The following is an 18,916-nucleotide window of genomic DNA, read 5'->3' as shown; positions in this document are numbered from 1 at the left end:
ACACTATAATTCTAACAAACATTATTAGTCTGGGTAATTATTATTGTTTAAATGTGAAAGTTTAGGTATGTATGTATGTGTGCGTGTATGTGTGTGTGTGTGTGTGTGTGTGTGTGTGTGTGTGTGCGCGCGTGCGTGTTTGTGTGTGTCTTTAAGTGGGTAAGGGCTTTAACAATGCATTGAGTAAAGGCTGTGAAAGAGCCATATTTATTGTTTCTTTTCCTTCTTTCTTTTTTTTTTTTTTTTTGCCAACTCTTCATTCTCATACTAATTTTCAATGTGTTTGTATGATAAATGTCATATAAAAGAACTGATTTTAACTCATACCTTGCCGTCTAAAAGTGTCCCAAACAGGAAGATAAAGAAACCCTTGGAAGAAAATGGGAAAATTTTAGAATGTAGTATGTTCTTCTGGTAGACACTGGAAAGGGCATATTATGTACCCGTTTCTTTTAGTTATTCACAACCCTGATAACTATAAACATGTTTTATACAATAAAAGATAAAAGCAATTAGAGATACTGCTGAACTGTCATTCATCATGTCTTTATCCATGCCAAGAAATCCACCTGTACCTGAACAAATGAGTTTACTGTATGTTTCCATTTTATAGGCTAAAAAATGTACTTTCTGGATGAATTTTCAAGATGGCTGGTGCTCTGTGGTAGGTTACTTTTGAAAAGTTTGAGTTGGAGATCTCAAAGCAATTATTTGTTTTCGTTTTTTTGTACTTTGTACACTGTGCAAGACAAACTGCTATTCCAAAAGAATTTTTTTTTCCCGAAAAAAAAAAAATTGCTTGGTGCATGAACAGAGACCAATATTTTACAGTGTCTTCAAAGAAAGATTATTTTATGTCCTGCGTAATAGCAAAAATAAAACTTGTAGTGACTAGTTCATAACATTTCACACATGAGTTTAGATCAGCTCCAATGACCTTTTCTACAACGCCCACATGTGTCCAGTTTCAGTAAAGCTAAGTTCTATAGAACAGTAATGCTAAATAGACACTTCTTTCATTACGCATTGATTACTGCGTAATTAGCAATTAAACTTTTCGGTTTTGTTCTAACATAGCACAATGCACGATGTACAACAAGAAAAAACATATTTTAAAACGAGTACCTGTAATGAATTTAAGACCGCAAAAACAACGTGTACTCCGACATCACGAGAGACCATGGTCCCGATGCCAAATCCCCAGGTAAGACCGAAAATGGGCGTCAAGAATGCCACACATCTGGCAGCAACCACCATGGCATTTCTTTCATCTGGTTGTGTCGTGGGACCAGATCTTCTCAGCATCTTGTACAAGACCGCGATCATGATGATGAAGTTAATGGCCACGATGGTCAGGGCAGGTATGACAAACGCCAGCAGTGCCTTTGTTTTGTCCCAGTTGAGCCAACAAGCATCTCTCTCTCTGATGTATCCTCCTCCAGGAGCAGTCACTGCCACAGTAATGACTGCAATAAGGAGTGGGGCGCCGTATCCTACTGAGAAGCCAATCGACATCATGGTACATCTCGACATCTGGGAGAAGACCATGACGGTTCGGTAGAGGAGAAACAGCGCTGAGAGCAGCATCCAGAAAAAGAGGGCAAGGTAAAAAAAATGGATGAAGAACGTCGCCGCACTGCAAGGACCCACTGGAGTTTCTTTTCCCGCGCCTGCTATAGCCGCACCGATAATGAACCAAATGTCAGCAATCAGAAGGGAGACGGCAATGTTCACTAGGGATACATGGCGCATGTATGATGTGTCATTTTGGGTCAGTGGCTTCCAAACTATAACCTCTATGATCAGACACAAAACTAAACTGAGCATTGAAATCCCCACCCCTATAAAAGTGATGTAAGATAAGGCTGGGATGCTAGGGAAGGGTGACATGAGAATGGAAAAGGAGGTGGTGTGATTACATTCACAGGTAACCTTTCCTGTCTCATTTGGATCTGGCTTCAGTTCACATCCTGTGGAATCCCATCCACCAATTCCATCTAAAAGTTCAAAATTCCAGAAGACACACTGAGGATTTCCCAGTGATTCATTCCTGATGTCAAAGGTAAAGGAGATGTTGTTGACCGTATTATTTAACTTGACTAAGACCACATCTCCATTGACAGTCGACGTAATGACGGAGTCATTGATGTTGGTGGCGGTTCTGGCTGATAAAGCGTTTTGCATACTAGAGAACACCATAATAGTGAAGTCAGTAATGTTAATGTCTGGAATGTCCACTTCAGTGGTGTCGTTTACTCCCAGTACTGAATTAAATGTCATCACATTGAAGATCCTGCTCAGCTCAGAGCTTGTTGTTGTTACATTAAATGGGGTATTAGACAGAGTGTCTCCAATATCTTCCAGAGATTGAAGTAGTGAAGAGCTGGTGCTGTCAGTTTCATTGTCTGTATTCAGACCGTCCCAAGTTTCTTGCGCTTCATCAGATGTTATGACGTCCACGGTGGAGAGAAAATCCTTGGTAGGAGAGAAAAAAAAAAATCACTGATTTCTGGTACATTGTCATCAAAAACACAGCTGTGGAATTAGATATGGTTTACTGTGCTTTTTCGTACACTATGTCCTTTGTTAATTACACCTATTAAATGATTACTTTGGAAATGATTGTCGAGCGGGAAAACAGAATCAATTACAGAGTTTGTTAAAAGTTGTGACTGAATATATTGTACCTCTGGCAATGACTAATATTGCAAATATCACAAAACTCTTCTTATTTTAAATAGTCCATGTTCCTCCTCTTTACATTGGAAGGTGCACAAACCCCACTCCCAATGTTGCAAACTATATTTGTTACATTGCAAGATTACAAGGTTTGCTTGTTACAAGGTTTTCCACTTGATCACCACTCACCCACTCAAAGTTGAAAGAAACATAAAACTCTGTGTGTGCAGTGGGACCCATTCTTTTTGTGTGCAGCTATATTTATTGGGATGGTAAAATCATCGCATTCGATCCAAACCTGAAGTTGGTGCGGTGTAAGCAGGGAGTGGTTCAAAACTAAAACAGTTTTTAGTTGTAAATCCATTGCCATCTATAGTTGTCATACATCATATCTGTCTTGTCCAATTAAATAAATTAAAAAGCTTTTCCAAAGCATCTCAAATAGGCAAGATGAACAATAATAGCTTTAATGCTTAAGTTGGACAACATTAACCTCAAACGTAAAATATGCAACCCTAAGTAAAAATATATACATTTAACCTCAACACTGTGACCATAAACTTGGGCACACACACTTATCAGTCAGATATCTAAAAGTTCAAGAAATATATCAAAATTTCTGTAATGTAATACCGTTACTTGTGTAGTCTACCTGGAAGGCTTGAGAAGTAGTTAGATATTTAAAAACGTGCAAAATACAATTTTGGTAGGATATGGTGTGTTTGCGTTTATGTTGCTTTTGAAAAGTTGGGATTTCAGAGATACATGCAACACCAGAGTACTGGCTTGTTACTCAGTCCAGGATATAGTTGAACACTGCAAGCATTCTGACGGCATCTTTCTTCAAATCCGCTACGATCTTCTTCTCATAACTTTGTTCAGTTCTTTGTGCTGGATTCACAAAATTCACTGTAGTTTACGACTTGCGTTGTTCGATTGGATTGTAATCATCTTTGTGATTCAGAGAAAAATATTTTAAAGCTTAAAAAAAATGTACATACTCTCTTCCACACTATCTTGTGCACTACATCTTATTCACTATAAGGTAAATAGTGAGTGAGTGAGCAAGCGAGTGATTTGGAACACAACCTTCTTCTTTCCGGCGGATCAGGCACGGTTTAGTGCATCACTGTCTCACACGGGTGTAGTGACGTCATTGCCACTTCAGATCTGTGAGGGCTCTACCAGTCAGCACTGTATAGTCAAAATCCATACTGTAGGGCAATTTCATACTGGTCTATTTTCAATACTGCTTATATCACCCACCCCTAGAAGGAGGGAATTTATTTCACTTGAGGGATCATTTCTGATAGCCCATCGGTCAGGGCATAATTACATTTTTGTAGCCCGACGGGAAAATTTGACGTGTCCTGGGACGTTGGGCTAGCGATTTTTTTACCCCTGTACACACACACACACACACACACACACACACACACACACACACAAACAAGGTACTTTCTGTGTTTCTGAATAGGGTGTTTGGCATCAGGTGCACCCTTACATAAAACAATGTGTAATTAATGTTGTTTTTTTTCTTTTTTGAACTGTGAAAAGAGTTTGATCATGACAACTCAATAAACAACAACTATATATATATATATATATATATATATATATATATATATATATATATATATATATATATATACAGACACACACACATATATATGTGTGTGGGTGTGTGTGTGTGTGTGTGTGTGTGTATCTATATAAAGATTCCTGAGGCATGTTTTCCTAAATGTTGGTTTGAACAGAATTAAGAAAGGAAAAAAAAAGTTACATACTTGCATTACGTTTTCGTTAGCCCTGAAGTCCTGTTGTATCGAAGCATTTGCAACATTGTTAAGTATTTCAACAATAGTGACGACTGTGAATGGAGATTCAGTTACATTTGCTCTATTGGTCTCTGTTTCGTTGTTAAGTTCTGTCACAAACCCTGTGATGTTCTCTGCAGGCAAGTTCTGCAATTCAAGATAAAACACAAGGATACAAGATTTTATATTATACATAACCAGGACAACATACAAAATTTATATGAATATTCTCTCTTGTAAATCATAATTCAGAGGACTTTCTCTGAGTCAATAGGGTGACACGAACTAAGATTTTCTTGCATATATGGCATCAATTTCATAAAGATCTAGAAAGTGATTTTATTCAAAGAGAAGACATGGGTGTTTACAATCAAGAATGATCAAAAGAAAATCACCCGAGATCGTTCCAGCAGGTCTACAAAAACGCGTAGGATGCATCTGTCCTTAATGACTATCCATTTACCAGACGAACTGCATTCAGCTGTCATGGTGCCCACAAAATCACCAGTACAATTTATTGTCTTTCTTTCATTTACATTTCCAACACCATATTCAGTATCTGAACAATCAAAATCTGAGGAGAAAACACAGAACATTGATTTGTAACGGTCAGTACAAGCTTTGTAAAATATCAGTACCAACTTTCTCACCGCGTTTGACCGTTGACATTTCCATGATTTTTTTCAAATATAATAAAATGAAATAGTCCTGGATGCATTCATTGCAAATATCTGTCTGTTTATATCTTAGCATAGCTGAGTCAGATCATATAGTATTTTCAGGATATTAATTTTAGTAAATCAAAGATCAGAAAGGACAAATGATTATGATTATGCAAGTCAGCTAATCACTGTGCTCCTTGTTACCTGAGTCAGGAATTCTGCCATAGGAACACAGTTAGGCTCTGGGCTAATGCATCTGACATGGACTCTCTGAAATATAATTTGGTTAAAAAACCTTGATACAGAGAACTCACCTCCTTCTACAAATGTTAATCGGAAACTCTGAGAACTGTAGGACAGATCTCTGAATTCATTAAAGGGTGTGAGTTGGCACGTGTAGGTAACATTTGGACAATTCTCTTGCAGGACATCGTGTGTGAATGAAATGGAATCGCCACCTGTTTCGGGCAAAGGAAAAAAAAAAAAGCTTTTGCGATAACCAACTACATTCTGAAGATTACATTTTGTTTTTCATAGAGACTCCGTCTTCTCTAAATTGTAGTATTTTTTGTTTGCATTCAATTTTTTTTTTAATTTTGCACTGGCATCACTATAATTTGCAGTGAGTGCAGAAAGTTTTAGCTTTTAAAACAACAACTTATTTTATACTTATTTCATAATCACTGAGTAAAACAATGAAAAAGTGAATGTGTGATGAAGGAATACTGACCCGACTGTACAACAGTGCCATCTTGAAGCAGCTGAATATCATAACTGTTACTGTGCAACTCAGTGGAATATTCTGACCATTACATTCGAAAGTGCCTTCGGTTTTGGTTTCCATTCTTGGAAATGGTTGGATCACAACCGATTGCCACTGAACATAATCTATTGCATTCTTGATCAGTATGCATCGATATCGACCTGTGTGAGAGAAAAGAGCTTGTTTTCAAAAACAGTTAAAAAGAAAAACCGCTAATATTCTTCATGTTTGTAAAACATATCCTAAAACAACAGTAATGATTTATGTGACAACAAATGTAAATGACAACAACTGTAAAGCCACAGTTTTTATTTATTTATTTATTTTTTGAATTAATAAATACAAACAGACACACTTTTGTGTGTCAGTTAATTATGAATCATTAATGTAAGGTAATTACTGATAACTAAGCAGCGTACTAAAATAGTCTTCCTGTAGTATTAATAGTTGATTGTTATTGACAATTAATGTCAATTTAACGACACTCCGAGAAAGTTAATGGAATGCAACATCAGCTTAGTTGAACTGCAAATTCATAAACAGAGATGTCCATTAATTATTCTGACATGGCTAAATAAATTTTTCACCTGCATCTTCTGGCCCAACCCTGTTCACAGTGAGATTGAGTCGATCGCTTGAGAGAGAATACTTTTCGGAGCTGGATATAGTGTCTTCATTCACTTTCCACGTAGGATTTCCAGTAGCACCAGTATTATCACAATATAACATCAAATTCCTCTCTGAGTATATGAGCTCTTGTGAGGTCAGTTTTGTTTCAGCTGAGATTGACAGTAAAATATGTCAATATTTCATGCTTTTTTTAAAATGGTAAAATTCTCCAATACATATCTTTGAAAGGGAATATTTATATTCCACAACATCTCAAAACCTCAGTCCATGCAAACAGTTCGGTAAATACATCTAAAATGTACACAACTGCAGTCGTTTTTTCATAAGTTGGAGCTACGGATAAAGTGATAAACAGATAGAATATCAATTTGCCAGAACAAACAGATGTTAAAATTGTGTATGTGTTTATAGCAAGCTTTATTTCAGCTAGAAATGTGTTGTTCATTATGGAGGAGCAGTTTGAGAACTTACCACTTTGTTCCAAAGAACCCAAAGGCGTAAGACGTTGTCGAAATGTGACATAATCAAACGCACCGTTTGGTGTAAGAGTGAAATCTACGAGAATACTTCCTGGTCTATTAGAAGATAGAGCACAGAGTTAAAAGTTTTCATCAGATTTTTGGTGTCCCCAGAGAACCTAGCGAAGCCACAAGTTTAGCACAACTTTTCTTTTTTAAGTTATAGATACCTGAAGCGAAAGATATTCACTGTTTGCCCTGAGAGATCCTTAATCTGGAATAATAAAAAAAAATGTTAACCTCAGAAAGCCACGTAAAATCACATGTAATCATAGAATGCATTTGTTTTAACTTTCATGGAACATCATGCAATATTAAATTGCTAAGATGTAAAAAAAAATATATGTGAACATAGATGTTTGGCTTTTGTTTTACATTTGAAATGAAATACAATATTAATGTAACGAAGACAAAAATAAAAAAAAAAACCCAAACAAACACACTTACCTCCTCCTCAATTTTCCCTTTTTTTCTGGTGTACTGGTCACTCTTTTGATTGCTAAGTTCAGAATCAAATGCCTCATTAATTGTCAATGTGAAGGTCAATGTATTAGCTGGAAAAAAGCAATTGATATGAGTTTGTTAAACTGATGAGCAATATTGTCTGTAACTTATTGAAAACAAACCAAAACAAAGAAACAACAATAACAACAACGACAAAAAAACAAACAGCAAAAATAAATAAATAAAAAATAAACAATGTTTCCATTCAAGCCGCACTCAAATATAGATTTGGATGAATTCATTAAAATCTTTTAGACTTTCTGTAGTGTTACAGCAAATGCAACATAAAAGGGGTAAATATTAGGGAAAAAAGGAGACTAACGAAAGGAACTTCTTTTCTAAAGAAAGAATGTTTCTCTAAACCTAACCCTCCCTACCCCTCCAAAATGTTCTCGATGTTACGTACCTGACGGTGTCAATGGTGTCGACGGTGTCAATGGCGTTGATGTTGTTTTTGGTGGTATTGTTGAGATCTCTGTATTGTGTTCATTATGATTTTGTTAAAGAAAGAGAGAAATTGTGTTTATATCTAAAACGGGCAAAGCCAACAGAAATTGACTCATGCTGCTTTCAATGTACTGTTACTTTAACACCTCAACACTTACCAGGAGTTTTAGGGCCAGGCGTTGTGGATGTATGCACAGATGCATTAGTTGGAGTTGCTGGTATTACACCTGAGAGAAACAAAACATAGTTACACATTCAGGTAACACACAGTGTAGCTCTGAGCACATTTTAGAGAACTGAAATTCCAGATGTCCATAAGTGAAAAACTTGTCGTTTAGTGCAAGAGTGAAAAACAGCAGCTGCTTTTACGCTCTATAATCATATATCACATGTATGATGATACACATTCAAGGTGATTTGTTACTTTAAAAGATGCAAAATTAAATTTCATCGTTAAAGTGAGTGGAAAAGAATATATTTCTTAATTTGGATCTCATTACTCTAATCTACATTGTCTTCTAACGCATATCGCAAGGCAAGTATTTTGTTCATCTGAATTACTGTGTTTCTTTGGGAAATGTCCACATTTTTGTTTTCTTTTCTTTTTCTCAGTGTTGCCACACAAACACAATAAATCACAATTTCCATCAGTTTTTTTTTTGTATGAATTTCAGACCAATTTTTTTTATTAATGCAACACAAAAGGGAAGGCACAAAATAAATGACTGCTCACGCAAAGCACATAGAATCTGTCATTTTTTCTCCCGTTTTATTTTATTTTATCTTGATGATAATCTTAAACAGTGCAGTTGGGAAGTGCATGTTGCTCTTACAAAACTTACAGGCAGATTGAAAAAAAAAAGAAGAAGGTAAATGAATCACCTCTCTGACAGAGCCGCTCCTGAGGAGGAAGACTGTGGATACACTGACAGGGCTGATTCGCAAAACCAGCACACGTCCCGTACGTGGTACAGCTCTCACTGGGCCAGACGTACTGATCCTCACACGTACATGTGTAATTGCTCCGACTGCTGTTGTAAGTGCACACTGTGAGATAAAAAACATACATCATATCACCCAAAAAAAAAAAAAAAGAAAAAAAGGGAGGAAGTATCCATAAACAAGCCATCCACTGGAAATGAATATATATATGTGGTTTGTGATTGTGAATTGCTTCATGTGTATTCTTCTTTGGTATATTTCAATACATCACAGTTCATGTGAAGATAATATGCTTGTTTATTTGGACATAAATACATAAAGATAATCTTACCAGTGGTGACGTTGCATTGCATGACGTTAATGCCCGGACTGGAGGTTTGGCATTTGGATTCAACATATGACGTCCGAAATTCATCTAGTAAACTTAAGTTTGTTGCCTTTGCTTCAATCTCAAAAAGATATGAAAACGTCGCCGCTGCAATACACAAATGCCATAAATTTACACCAGTTCATATATAATTAAGCATCTAATAAAGAAACACATTTGAAAACAAAGAAACAAAAAAAAAAAAATGAGTTCCAATGAGAAATGGGCTGGCAGTGACAAATGTTTTGCACTTCAAAAAGAAAAAAAAAAACAACAAAAAAAAAACAAAACAAAAAAAAAACAAAGCGCAGAAAAGAAGATAAAAGAAAAAGAAAAGAAAAGAAAAGAAAGGAAAAGAAAAGAAAAGAAGAGAAAGGAAAAGAAGAGAAATGGCAAAATGGCAATGATCCAACAAAAGGGAAACTAGTGCATTATTCTGTCTGACCCTTGATTACATGACATGGTAAGAGTAGCTTTACGTCAGAAAGGGCTATTAGTATATGGCAATACATTTCCTGTCAATGCACTATTCTCATATCCAAAGAACTTCTGCTTCCCTGGACAACAGAATTCATAAGGCTCAAGATAATGAAGACAAGCTGTGATTGGATGCTAAGAGTGGAAAATTCTTTTTTTACATCCCTACAAAGAGACATTTCACTTCCTCAGTCTTAGTATTTCCGTCCAAAAACCGACCAAATTCAATGCACATCACTCAAACCCTATTTTGCGGTGATTTTGTTTGAGCACAACAAAGGATTTTCTCTATTGTTTTCAGTTGTTCTCGCAATGAAGCTAAAATATATAAAATGTTTCATAGAAATGTACTGAGACTGCTGAACGACTCTGGGTGGAGTGAGTAATGTCATAAATTACACACTCTTGGGTTTGAAATCACCATTAAACTCATCCTCCAAAAACATTCAGGCACGGTTTTGCCTTTGAGACAGATTCTTGGAAGCAACAGCAACTGGTCATCCACTTTAGTCAGTGATTTACTGAGTAATCTCATTCAGCATGTGCTTTACTAAGCAATCTCATCCACAGCACTAGCCCAAAACACACACATGAATACAAAGACATACCCAATATACTGATGCTGTGGGAACTGTGTATGTGTGGACACGCTTAACCCTGAATAATTAAGACATCTTTTTCTTTGTGAACACATTGAACTAACCTGCTGGGCATTTGTAACATACTGGACATAGAGCAGTAAGGTCTACTGAACTTCTAAAGACCAAAACTCTGCTGGTTCTATAGACTTTCATTCTAGTCAAAGAAAACAGTGAAAACAGTGACACTTTGCTGCCTACACACCAGTTCTACTGGACAGCTCAACTGTGCAAGTCAGAGACAAAACTTTATTTTGAGCAACTGGAACTGATCTCAGGTATAGATAGGTGATTTCTCTTATGACTGGGTGTTTTTGGAAATCTAAACGCATTACACATACCTGTTGTTGGAACTGGTGTTTGAGTTGGTGTTGTACTGTTCATTGTTGAAATAGGACCCAAAGTTGTATGGTTGGCACTGGTTATGTTCAGTGTGACTGGAGTTCCTGAGAAAGATAAAAATTAGCTTGGATGTTGTACATTTGTGATGTGATGACTACAAAGACTGTATGCTGGGAAAAATTCAAACAATCTCAAATATTTTCAAATATACTCAGATATAGAGATTCAGACAGCAACAATTTAACTCTACAAATCAGACACAAAACTTTTTATATTTAGTTTCTGTCACAAGCTAGACGAGAAACTGAATGCATGTGCACTTAACCAGCTTTTTTTTTTTTTTAACAGGTTGGCCAGGAAACACAGGAGGCACAGGAATGTAAAACTGCAGTAAGGTAAGATACATGACAGGATAAAGACAAGACTCAGATTAACTCTCAGAATTTGCAAGACTCAGCGTAATAGCAAAGAAACGTAAATTGAACTCTCCATGCCTGAACAAAGAAAAGGCAGCGATAATCATAGACCAGAGTAAATTAACAGATGGTGGTTGAAACCTAAGACACACAGAAGAGAAACACGTGCCCAGGATTCATGAAAGATTAACTGTTGGAACCATATAAAACAAAGCAATGACAAAACAGTGAAAGTGGTACTGGCAGTGGCCACCAGAGGGCGAGAGTGAGCACCTAGCAAATGACAGTCACTGGGACTGATCTCATGAACAGACATTCCTTACACCTGGACGCATTTCAGAGTCAAAAATATGGTACACATACCTATTGGAGTTGGTGTTGGAGTTGTTGGTGTTGGTGTTGGTGTTGTACCATTTGTTGTTGAAACAGGACCCAAAGTTGTGATGTTTCCCAAAGTTGTATGGTTGACACTGATTAAGTTCAGTGTGATTGGAGTTCCTGAGAAAGATAAAGATTAGCTTGGATGTTGCAAATTTGTGATGCGATGACTACAAAGACTGTATGCTGGGAAAAAATCAAACAAATTCAAATATTTCCAATATACTCAGATACAGAGATTCAGATAGCAACAAGATAGCAACCAGAACCAGATAGCAGTTCATATATAGAGAGTGAATGTAGACATGTTGCATCCTGAATAATTAAGACATTTTTTTTCCCCTTTGTGAACAAGTTGGGCAAAGATGCAGGGCATGTGTGACATACTGGACAGCAAAACAGTAAGTCCTACTGAACTTCTAAAGAGCAAAACTCTGTTGGCTCTATAGACGTCCACTCTAGTGGCAGAAGAGCAGGGGGAAACACACTGACACTCAGCTGCCCATTCATTATTACTACTGGTCAACTACCGACTAAAGACCAGAGTAAATTAACAGATGGTGGTTGAAACTTAAGAGATACAGAAGAAAAACACATGCCCAAGATTAATGAAAGATTAACTGATTGAACCTTATAAAACAAAACAATGAAAAAATAATGAAAGTGGTACTGGAAGTGGCCACCAGAGGGCGAGAATGAGCACCTAGCAAATGACACTCACTGGGACTGATCTAAGGAATAGATATTCCTTACACCTGGACATGTTTCAGAATCAAAAATATGGTGCACATACCTATTGGAGTTGGTGTTGGAGTTGTTGGTGTTGGTGTTGGTGTTGTACCGTTCGTTGTTGAAACAGGACCCAAAGTTGTAGAGTTGGCTTTAGATGTATTCAGTGTGATTTCAATTTTTGAATAAAGAAAGCAAAAAAACGACAACAACAACAAAAAACAAGTCAAAAAAAGCAAAAACAACCCCAAAACAAACCAACAAACAAAAATTTGTTGTGTGTTGATAACAATGGCTGCAAGCTGGTAAAAATTCAAATATATTCAACTATTTTCAAATATATGGTTATTATACAGATGTCAGATTTGGGGATTCAGATCCACAACTTCCATCAAATTAACTTCACATGTTTAATAACTTTAAGTTATTCCTTATTCCACCATAATGAGATGCATTTAGCAGAGAGAAATTCAATTAATTTCCTCCCGTGTAAGTAAAAAAGGGACACTTTCTATCGTGTGTGTGTTTTTGTGTGTATGTGTGTGTGTGTGTGTGTGTGTGTGTGTGTGTGTATGAAACATACGTAAATATAGAAACATTGTAAGTCTGATTTATGATCACTTTTCATTTTCAGGACACGGCTGAATAATCTTCAGACCACATGTAATCTGTGACATTTTACGCTACAAAAGCTTCTGACTTTTCAAAGACCAAGACAGCACTGGTTCTAAAATGTTCATTCCACATCACTAAGAGCAAAACTGAAAATAACACTTTGATTTCACAACATTGCAAACTTGCAATCGATAATCAAGATAGCAAACAGAATTTTGTCGATCTGAAAAGTGCGACTTGCATGAGTTGAGGGGTTTTTGCGTATATTCAAATGAATATATAGTTTTGAAATGTGTCTGTGGAAGGTTTTAGTCTTGCACTGTTTAGGTGCATCATAATAAAAGAATGGAAGAAGCCTTGGGTGTGACTGTACAGAACTTGAATTCTCCTCACCCTGTCTTTTCTGTCGTACATGTGCGTCCTCAGGGGAGTTTATCTGAAGGCCAGACAATAATCATTAGTTGTTACAGAGCTCATTCGACAACTAAAACACATCTTAAAAGACATCGATGCTGAGGAAGTTGCATGGAAAACGCATGCATACCTTTCCTGAAACTGTGTGAGTCTCATTTACGCCGGTGGTTATCAGCTCCGGTCCTGAGGGGCCCCTGTCTTGCACATCTTTGTTTTAACTCCTCATTATGAGTCCAGAGCTCAGGACTGACATGCCTGATTCCACTGATCAATTAATCATCAAGCCGTTGATAAGCTCAATTAACTGTGACAATGAAGAGTTAAAGCAAAGACATGCAGGGCAGAGGGCCCTCAGGGGTGGAGTTGAGAACCACTGATTTGTTCTATATATTTTTCTGCTGAGACTGATATTTGAAGTTATTCTTTTGTGAGTACGTACTTCTTAACTCTGACTGCATCTTCTGTTATACATTCTTTTACCTGAAAGGTGTCATTTGAAGTTTCTTGAAAATCTTGTGCTTTCACAAAAGACAATTGCACCAGCAGGATTAGCATTAGCTTCAAGCCAGCCCACTCTGAAAGAGGCATCCCTGTCAATGAAGTCAGTATAAAGTTAGCATATTTTACAATGTGACATTATGCTCTCATCTCATGGTTTTCCCAGAAAAAGAATAAACAAGACAAAAGTTATCAGTTTGGCCACATAGGTACTTGGCATGGCATGGTCATGCTTGTAACATTTCTCCATTTGTCTTTTATGTATGTTGTTATTCTCCATGGTTTAGCACAGTTCAGGCTTTAGCGTTCATCTCTGTCAGCCTTGCCTTCCTGATGGGTGGAGTTCTGAGGCTGAAACTAGACTGGTTAAAATAGGAGGGGACTTTTGAGGAATGCTTAGAAAGGACTATCATTTTCATTTTGCAAACTGTGCATCACTGCATTTCATCAGTTTCATTAGTTCTTCTGATGGACAGATTGTACTGTGATACTTTTATATGCTATAGACAAGGCTGCGTATGAAGTTCATAATTAACAAAAGTATACATAATTAAATTTGTACCTTTCACTGCAAATCATATTGTATGCAGCATTTTAAGCAAATTTACAACTGTTTTTGGATTTTGTTCTGAATAATTGATGAGAACAGATTACATATTGATTTTGGCAAATGACTTTTCAATAATCACCACAAACCCAGTTTGTTTTGAGAGCATATCCCATCCAAACTGCACCTTGTCAAATACTTATTACTAAACTGTTCAGTAAACATTACTTATCATTTCCACTGGTTGGGTATGAGCATATACCTCACATTAGATTGTTTACTACTAAAATAACTCACTGTAAGTCAAATCTTAATGTCAGTGTTCAATTTCATGTCAGTTTTCAATAGAAGACTTCTTTACTCTGACAGGCAGCTCAGTGATATGGTCGGAAAGAACTGAAACTGTTCATATTGTCAAATATCATGTTTTCTTGTGTGTTTTTGTCAAAAGAGAAATGTCTTCAGGGCTAACTGCTATGCATTCTAAAAATTACTTGTGTGGGAGTGCAGTTTTCAAACACTTGTATGATTGCCTTTCAAGCAATGCATGCCAATTAAAAATAAGAAATTCTACTAAACAATTAAAAAAAAAGTCTATGTAACCCAAAATTAAAACTAGTAAATTTGCTGTTTATAGCACAGTGTCACTCACGTGAAGATAAAAAAAAGCAACCAAACAATTTCTGATCATTTTTGATATTTATAAAACAGCCAAGGATCTGACCTCAAATATGTCTGAAATGTCATAATAACTTACTGTTGCTGGTGTGCTTGTGAACCAGTAATTAAGCTTTGTGAATAAATCACAGTTGGTCCCATATGCCTTTTAGTTTGACACAGTTATGCATATCTGTAAAAAAGATATATATAGTCAGCTCAGTTTTGGAAATCATATCTCTTACTTTAGAGAAGTTCCAGTTTAGTAAACAAAACACTGAGTAACTGTCAGTGAGTTACTGTTAATCTAGATTTAGCCTTAAGTATAAAAAAAAAAAACATCTTCTGTGAAGATGAACTGCAGATTAATTTAGTCAGACTTACCCTGTCTCTGACTGACTTCTCTTAGCCTCTATTCTCAGTCATTCGGGTGCAATATTGTACCTTCCTACTGCTGCTGCTTTTGTATACTAATGAGGTGCTCAGAGACTAACAACAGCAATATGTCTTTTTTCCCTCTACTGTTTTCACCTTCCTTGTTTGACTCCTCGTCCTTTGTGAGATGGGAGGTACATATTTAGTGTGGACACAGCTGTCCAAACTGGATCAGCGAACGAACGGCTTAAATGGTGTGAGAGTGAGAAGTATGCATACGCAGGGAAAGATTTACGCATGAGTTAGAGCAAAAAGGCAAGTACGCTGGGTCGCGCCCCGTCTCCAAGACGCAATGCAAGGTGATCCTTATCTGAAGAGGAACTGAGAGATACCAAGCAAAACATTTTCGATACAAAAGTGATCTGTTATCTCAGCGTGATCTGTGTAACGAAGGAGGAGGTTGTGGTTCAGCGATGCCCTGACCTGAATACTTTGCTTTTTTGGTCGGCGTCGTCCCGCCATCTGATGAAAAATAAAGAGGCTGTCAGCTCAGAGATACTTAAGAGACTAAAAAGAGATACTTTGGAAGTGTTTCCCATGAATTTCAAAGACAACGAGACAACCCACTGTTTTTTCTCCGGTTCTTCAAAGTGTTGAGAAAGGCTGTTTGTTATACTGTTGGAATGAAGGACAAATTTCATGTACACTACTACTGTGTTATTATTACATTATTAAATGTTTTTGTAATAATTATTTACTATGTTCATGTGCAAATGGCTCATATCAAATTCTTCACTTACAGTGCAGTTATTAATATTTCTCGATTTCTCTTAAGTGGTAAGATTGGGTTGTTAATTGTTTGAATAAGTTTGATTTACTTCTGTGTGTATTCTTCACTGGCTTTGTAAATGACAAATAAAGATCCACAGCGAATTCATATGCACCTGCAATACTCCTCAGCCCAGACAAGACAGTTCCAGTATTCAAAGAATGGGGAAATACTTTTTTATCACGTCCTCTAAGCCCCGATTGCTTTATTCTGATGTGTCGTGTAATGATGCTTCTTTCTCTCTCTCTCTTTTTTAAGGCCACATATTTGTTTCCCTCTTCTTCATTTGGTGGCTGCACTACCCACCATGCCGCCCCCAGCAATAGTTGTTTGAATGATTTATGCTCAATTGGAACTGGCTACAAGTGTTCAAAGTGTTTGTAAACTACTGTTTGAGAATAGAGGTTTATTTCTATTAATTGAACACGAATGTCTCAACGATGAATTCGCATTTGCACTGAACTTTTTTAGACAATGTATGCCCTGTTACTGGCACTTCTCAAAAATTGAATGTCATCAAACATTTTGTTTTTTTTTTCCTCTCCCAAATAGAGGCCTGGGTGTCACGGACTGAGGGAGATTCTGGATGCATGGGCAGGTTCCTCAGTTTATTAGAACGAAACAGGCTTAAAAAAAAGACTTCTCAAGAACTTCCAGGCTAAACCAAACAGGATGCAGCTAATGATATAACTACTAAGGTTCACTAAGGGATCATGAAGTGCATATGCAATCTTAACATAGAATGACTAGCAGAAGGAGAGAGCACACTGCACTGGACATGGACAAATACTAATAAATTTCCAAATGGTCATCGTTACTGCGTTAATGTGCCTTCTGCTTAATGGTCCGTCAAACAAAATTTTGTAAATTTCAGAATGGTTCCTTGAATCCCTGGAGAAATTTAGAAACATTTACAGGTTGACATGTTTAATGATGATAATAATCATGACGATGTGTTAATCATATCAGTCGTAAAGGCAATATTATGTTCCAATACAAGCACAAGCTGCTTGTCTATAACAAGCAGCGGTCCAGGCCTGTTTGTTGCCATAGTGGGGAAACATTTGGATGCAAAGTTTACCAATTACATATGTGATCATAAAGTACCAGGGCTCCTCAGCAGTCATCACAAGTAGGATTTTAGTAGTTAGGAGGGTGTGAAAGCATTGCACATTCAGTTAAATTGCAACAGTATGAAGACACTTAGATGCAATAGATTCTAATATTAATACAGTACTAAGACATACTGTAAGAGAGAAAGGCAAAGGGCCAAAACCCTGATGTGCCAATAAGGAATTACAGAAGTTAAAGGAAATAAAAGTGTCATGTAACAACTATTGATGCCAGCGTTGCATTCGGGCGTAGCAAGTCAAGATCCCCGAAACTCAATCTTCACTGAAAAACATTGGAACAACACTAATCTGTTAGGTCTAAACCGTCATCTTTGGCATGAGGATACACTTCTATCTCAAATTCTCGGGCTTTTTGTTTTGCTACTGGAATGGCATACCACTTACCGAATTTTCATTTCTACGAACACAGGGATTTTCAGTTTAAATCCTTGTAAAACCACTGAAAAAATGAAACCACTGAAAAAAACTTGTCAATGCAAAAAACCAACCAAACAAACAAACAAACAAACAAAAAAAACATGCGTGAAAAATCAGATTATAGCAACACTTGATGAACGAGGACATTCACACGTTTTGGTTGAGTTGTTTTCTTTCGGTTGCATTTTGCAGAGGGATTGGTTTTTGAATGACAGTCCAATCTGGGCGAAAATATGTTTTCCATCCTGGCATTTATTTCCTGCTTCCTTGTCTTTATGGCTGTAGTCATCTCTCCTGATACTCTGCTTCTGAACCAGTCAGTCGCACAAAGACAGAGTAGGAATATCAACCAGGGTTGTGCGTGAGACGCCAATAGTAAGGAAATCGAATCATGCTATCTCTCTCTTTTTTTTTTTCTCTGTCTTTTTGTGTTTTAACCGAAAGGCTGATCGCTGTAAAATGCGTTGTTTGCTTTGATGCAAATTCTTCGATCTTGCTGAGCTGGGTTGGGTGATAAAAACAGCTGTGCAATCTTAATGTGTTACATTCATTGTTTAAAAAAAATGTATATACAGATTATGCAGCTATTTTCAAGAAACAAATTGTGCTTTTCATGTGGTACTTTTCACTGTAATATGTGCGTCATTCCTCGAATAGAGCAGTTCCCCCTTGGATGGGTTTGGGTTGGGTTAAAGTCTTCAGACGCTTAAGAGAATATTTTACCACAAAATAGGTTATTATTATTATTATTATTATTATTATTATTATTATTATTATTATTATTATTATTATTGGTGGTGGCGGTAGTAGTAGTAGTGATAGTAATGGCAGTGGTAGTGGTAATAGCAGTATAGTCATAGAACTGCATATTTTTCCTTAGACAGTGCCTGTTTGGTGCAGGTTTTAGTTTTCACCCTACTTTTCCATCCATTCGTTTGATATTCATCATGTATTTCAGCGGTGATGATACCTAAAAACAATTTAGCTGTAGAGGGCTGCATGTATTGCATGTATTTTAGAGAGAAACATCATTTGCGGACTTTGTTCGGTTACTCTATACTACATTTTCTCTCAGTCATTTTTACCTCTGTACGCTGTTGTCAGTTGGTATTTTATTCCCCC

At 36.8% G+C, this 18,916-nt stretch overlaps 1 protein-coding gene across 1 annotated transcript; it reads right to left on the bottom strand.

Annotated features, from left to right (window-relative positions):
* Positions 1-321: 321 nt before the first annotated feature.
* On the bottom strand, positions 322-9,315 carry LOC115821718 (adhesion G-protein coupled receptor F1-like). The gene is made up of 9 exons (XM_030785520.1): positions 9,294-9,315; positions 8,903-9,067; positions 8,179-8,247; positions 7,980-8,046; positions 7,023-7,126; positions 4,892-5,070; positions 4,467-4,643; positions 1,126-2,475; positions 322-369 (listed from the first exon to the last, which is right to left on the bottom strand). Exons 1-9 carry the CDS (start codon positions 9,313-9,315, stop codon positions 322-324), a joined length of 2,181 nt encoding a protein of 726 aa, XP_030641380.1.
* Between the last annotated feature and the right edge of the window lie 9,601 nt (positions 9,316-18,916).

The sequence above is a fragment of the Chanos chanos genome, chromosome 9 (genome assembly GCF_902362185.1).
Source record: "Chanos chanos chromosome 9, fChaCha1.1, whole genome shotgun sequence".
Classification (NCBI taxonomy): domain Eukaryota; kingdom Metazoa; phylum Chordata; class Actinopteri; order Gonorynchiformes; family Chanidae; genus Chanos; species Chanos chanos.
This window is presented reverse-complemented; position numbering and strand designations above follow the sequence as displayed.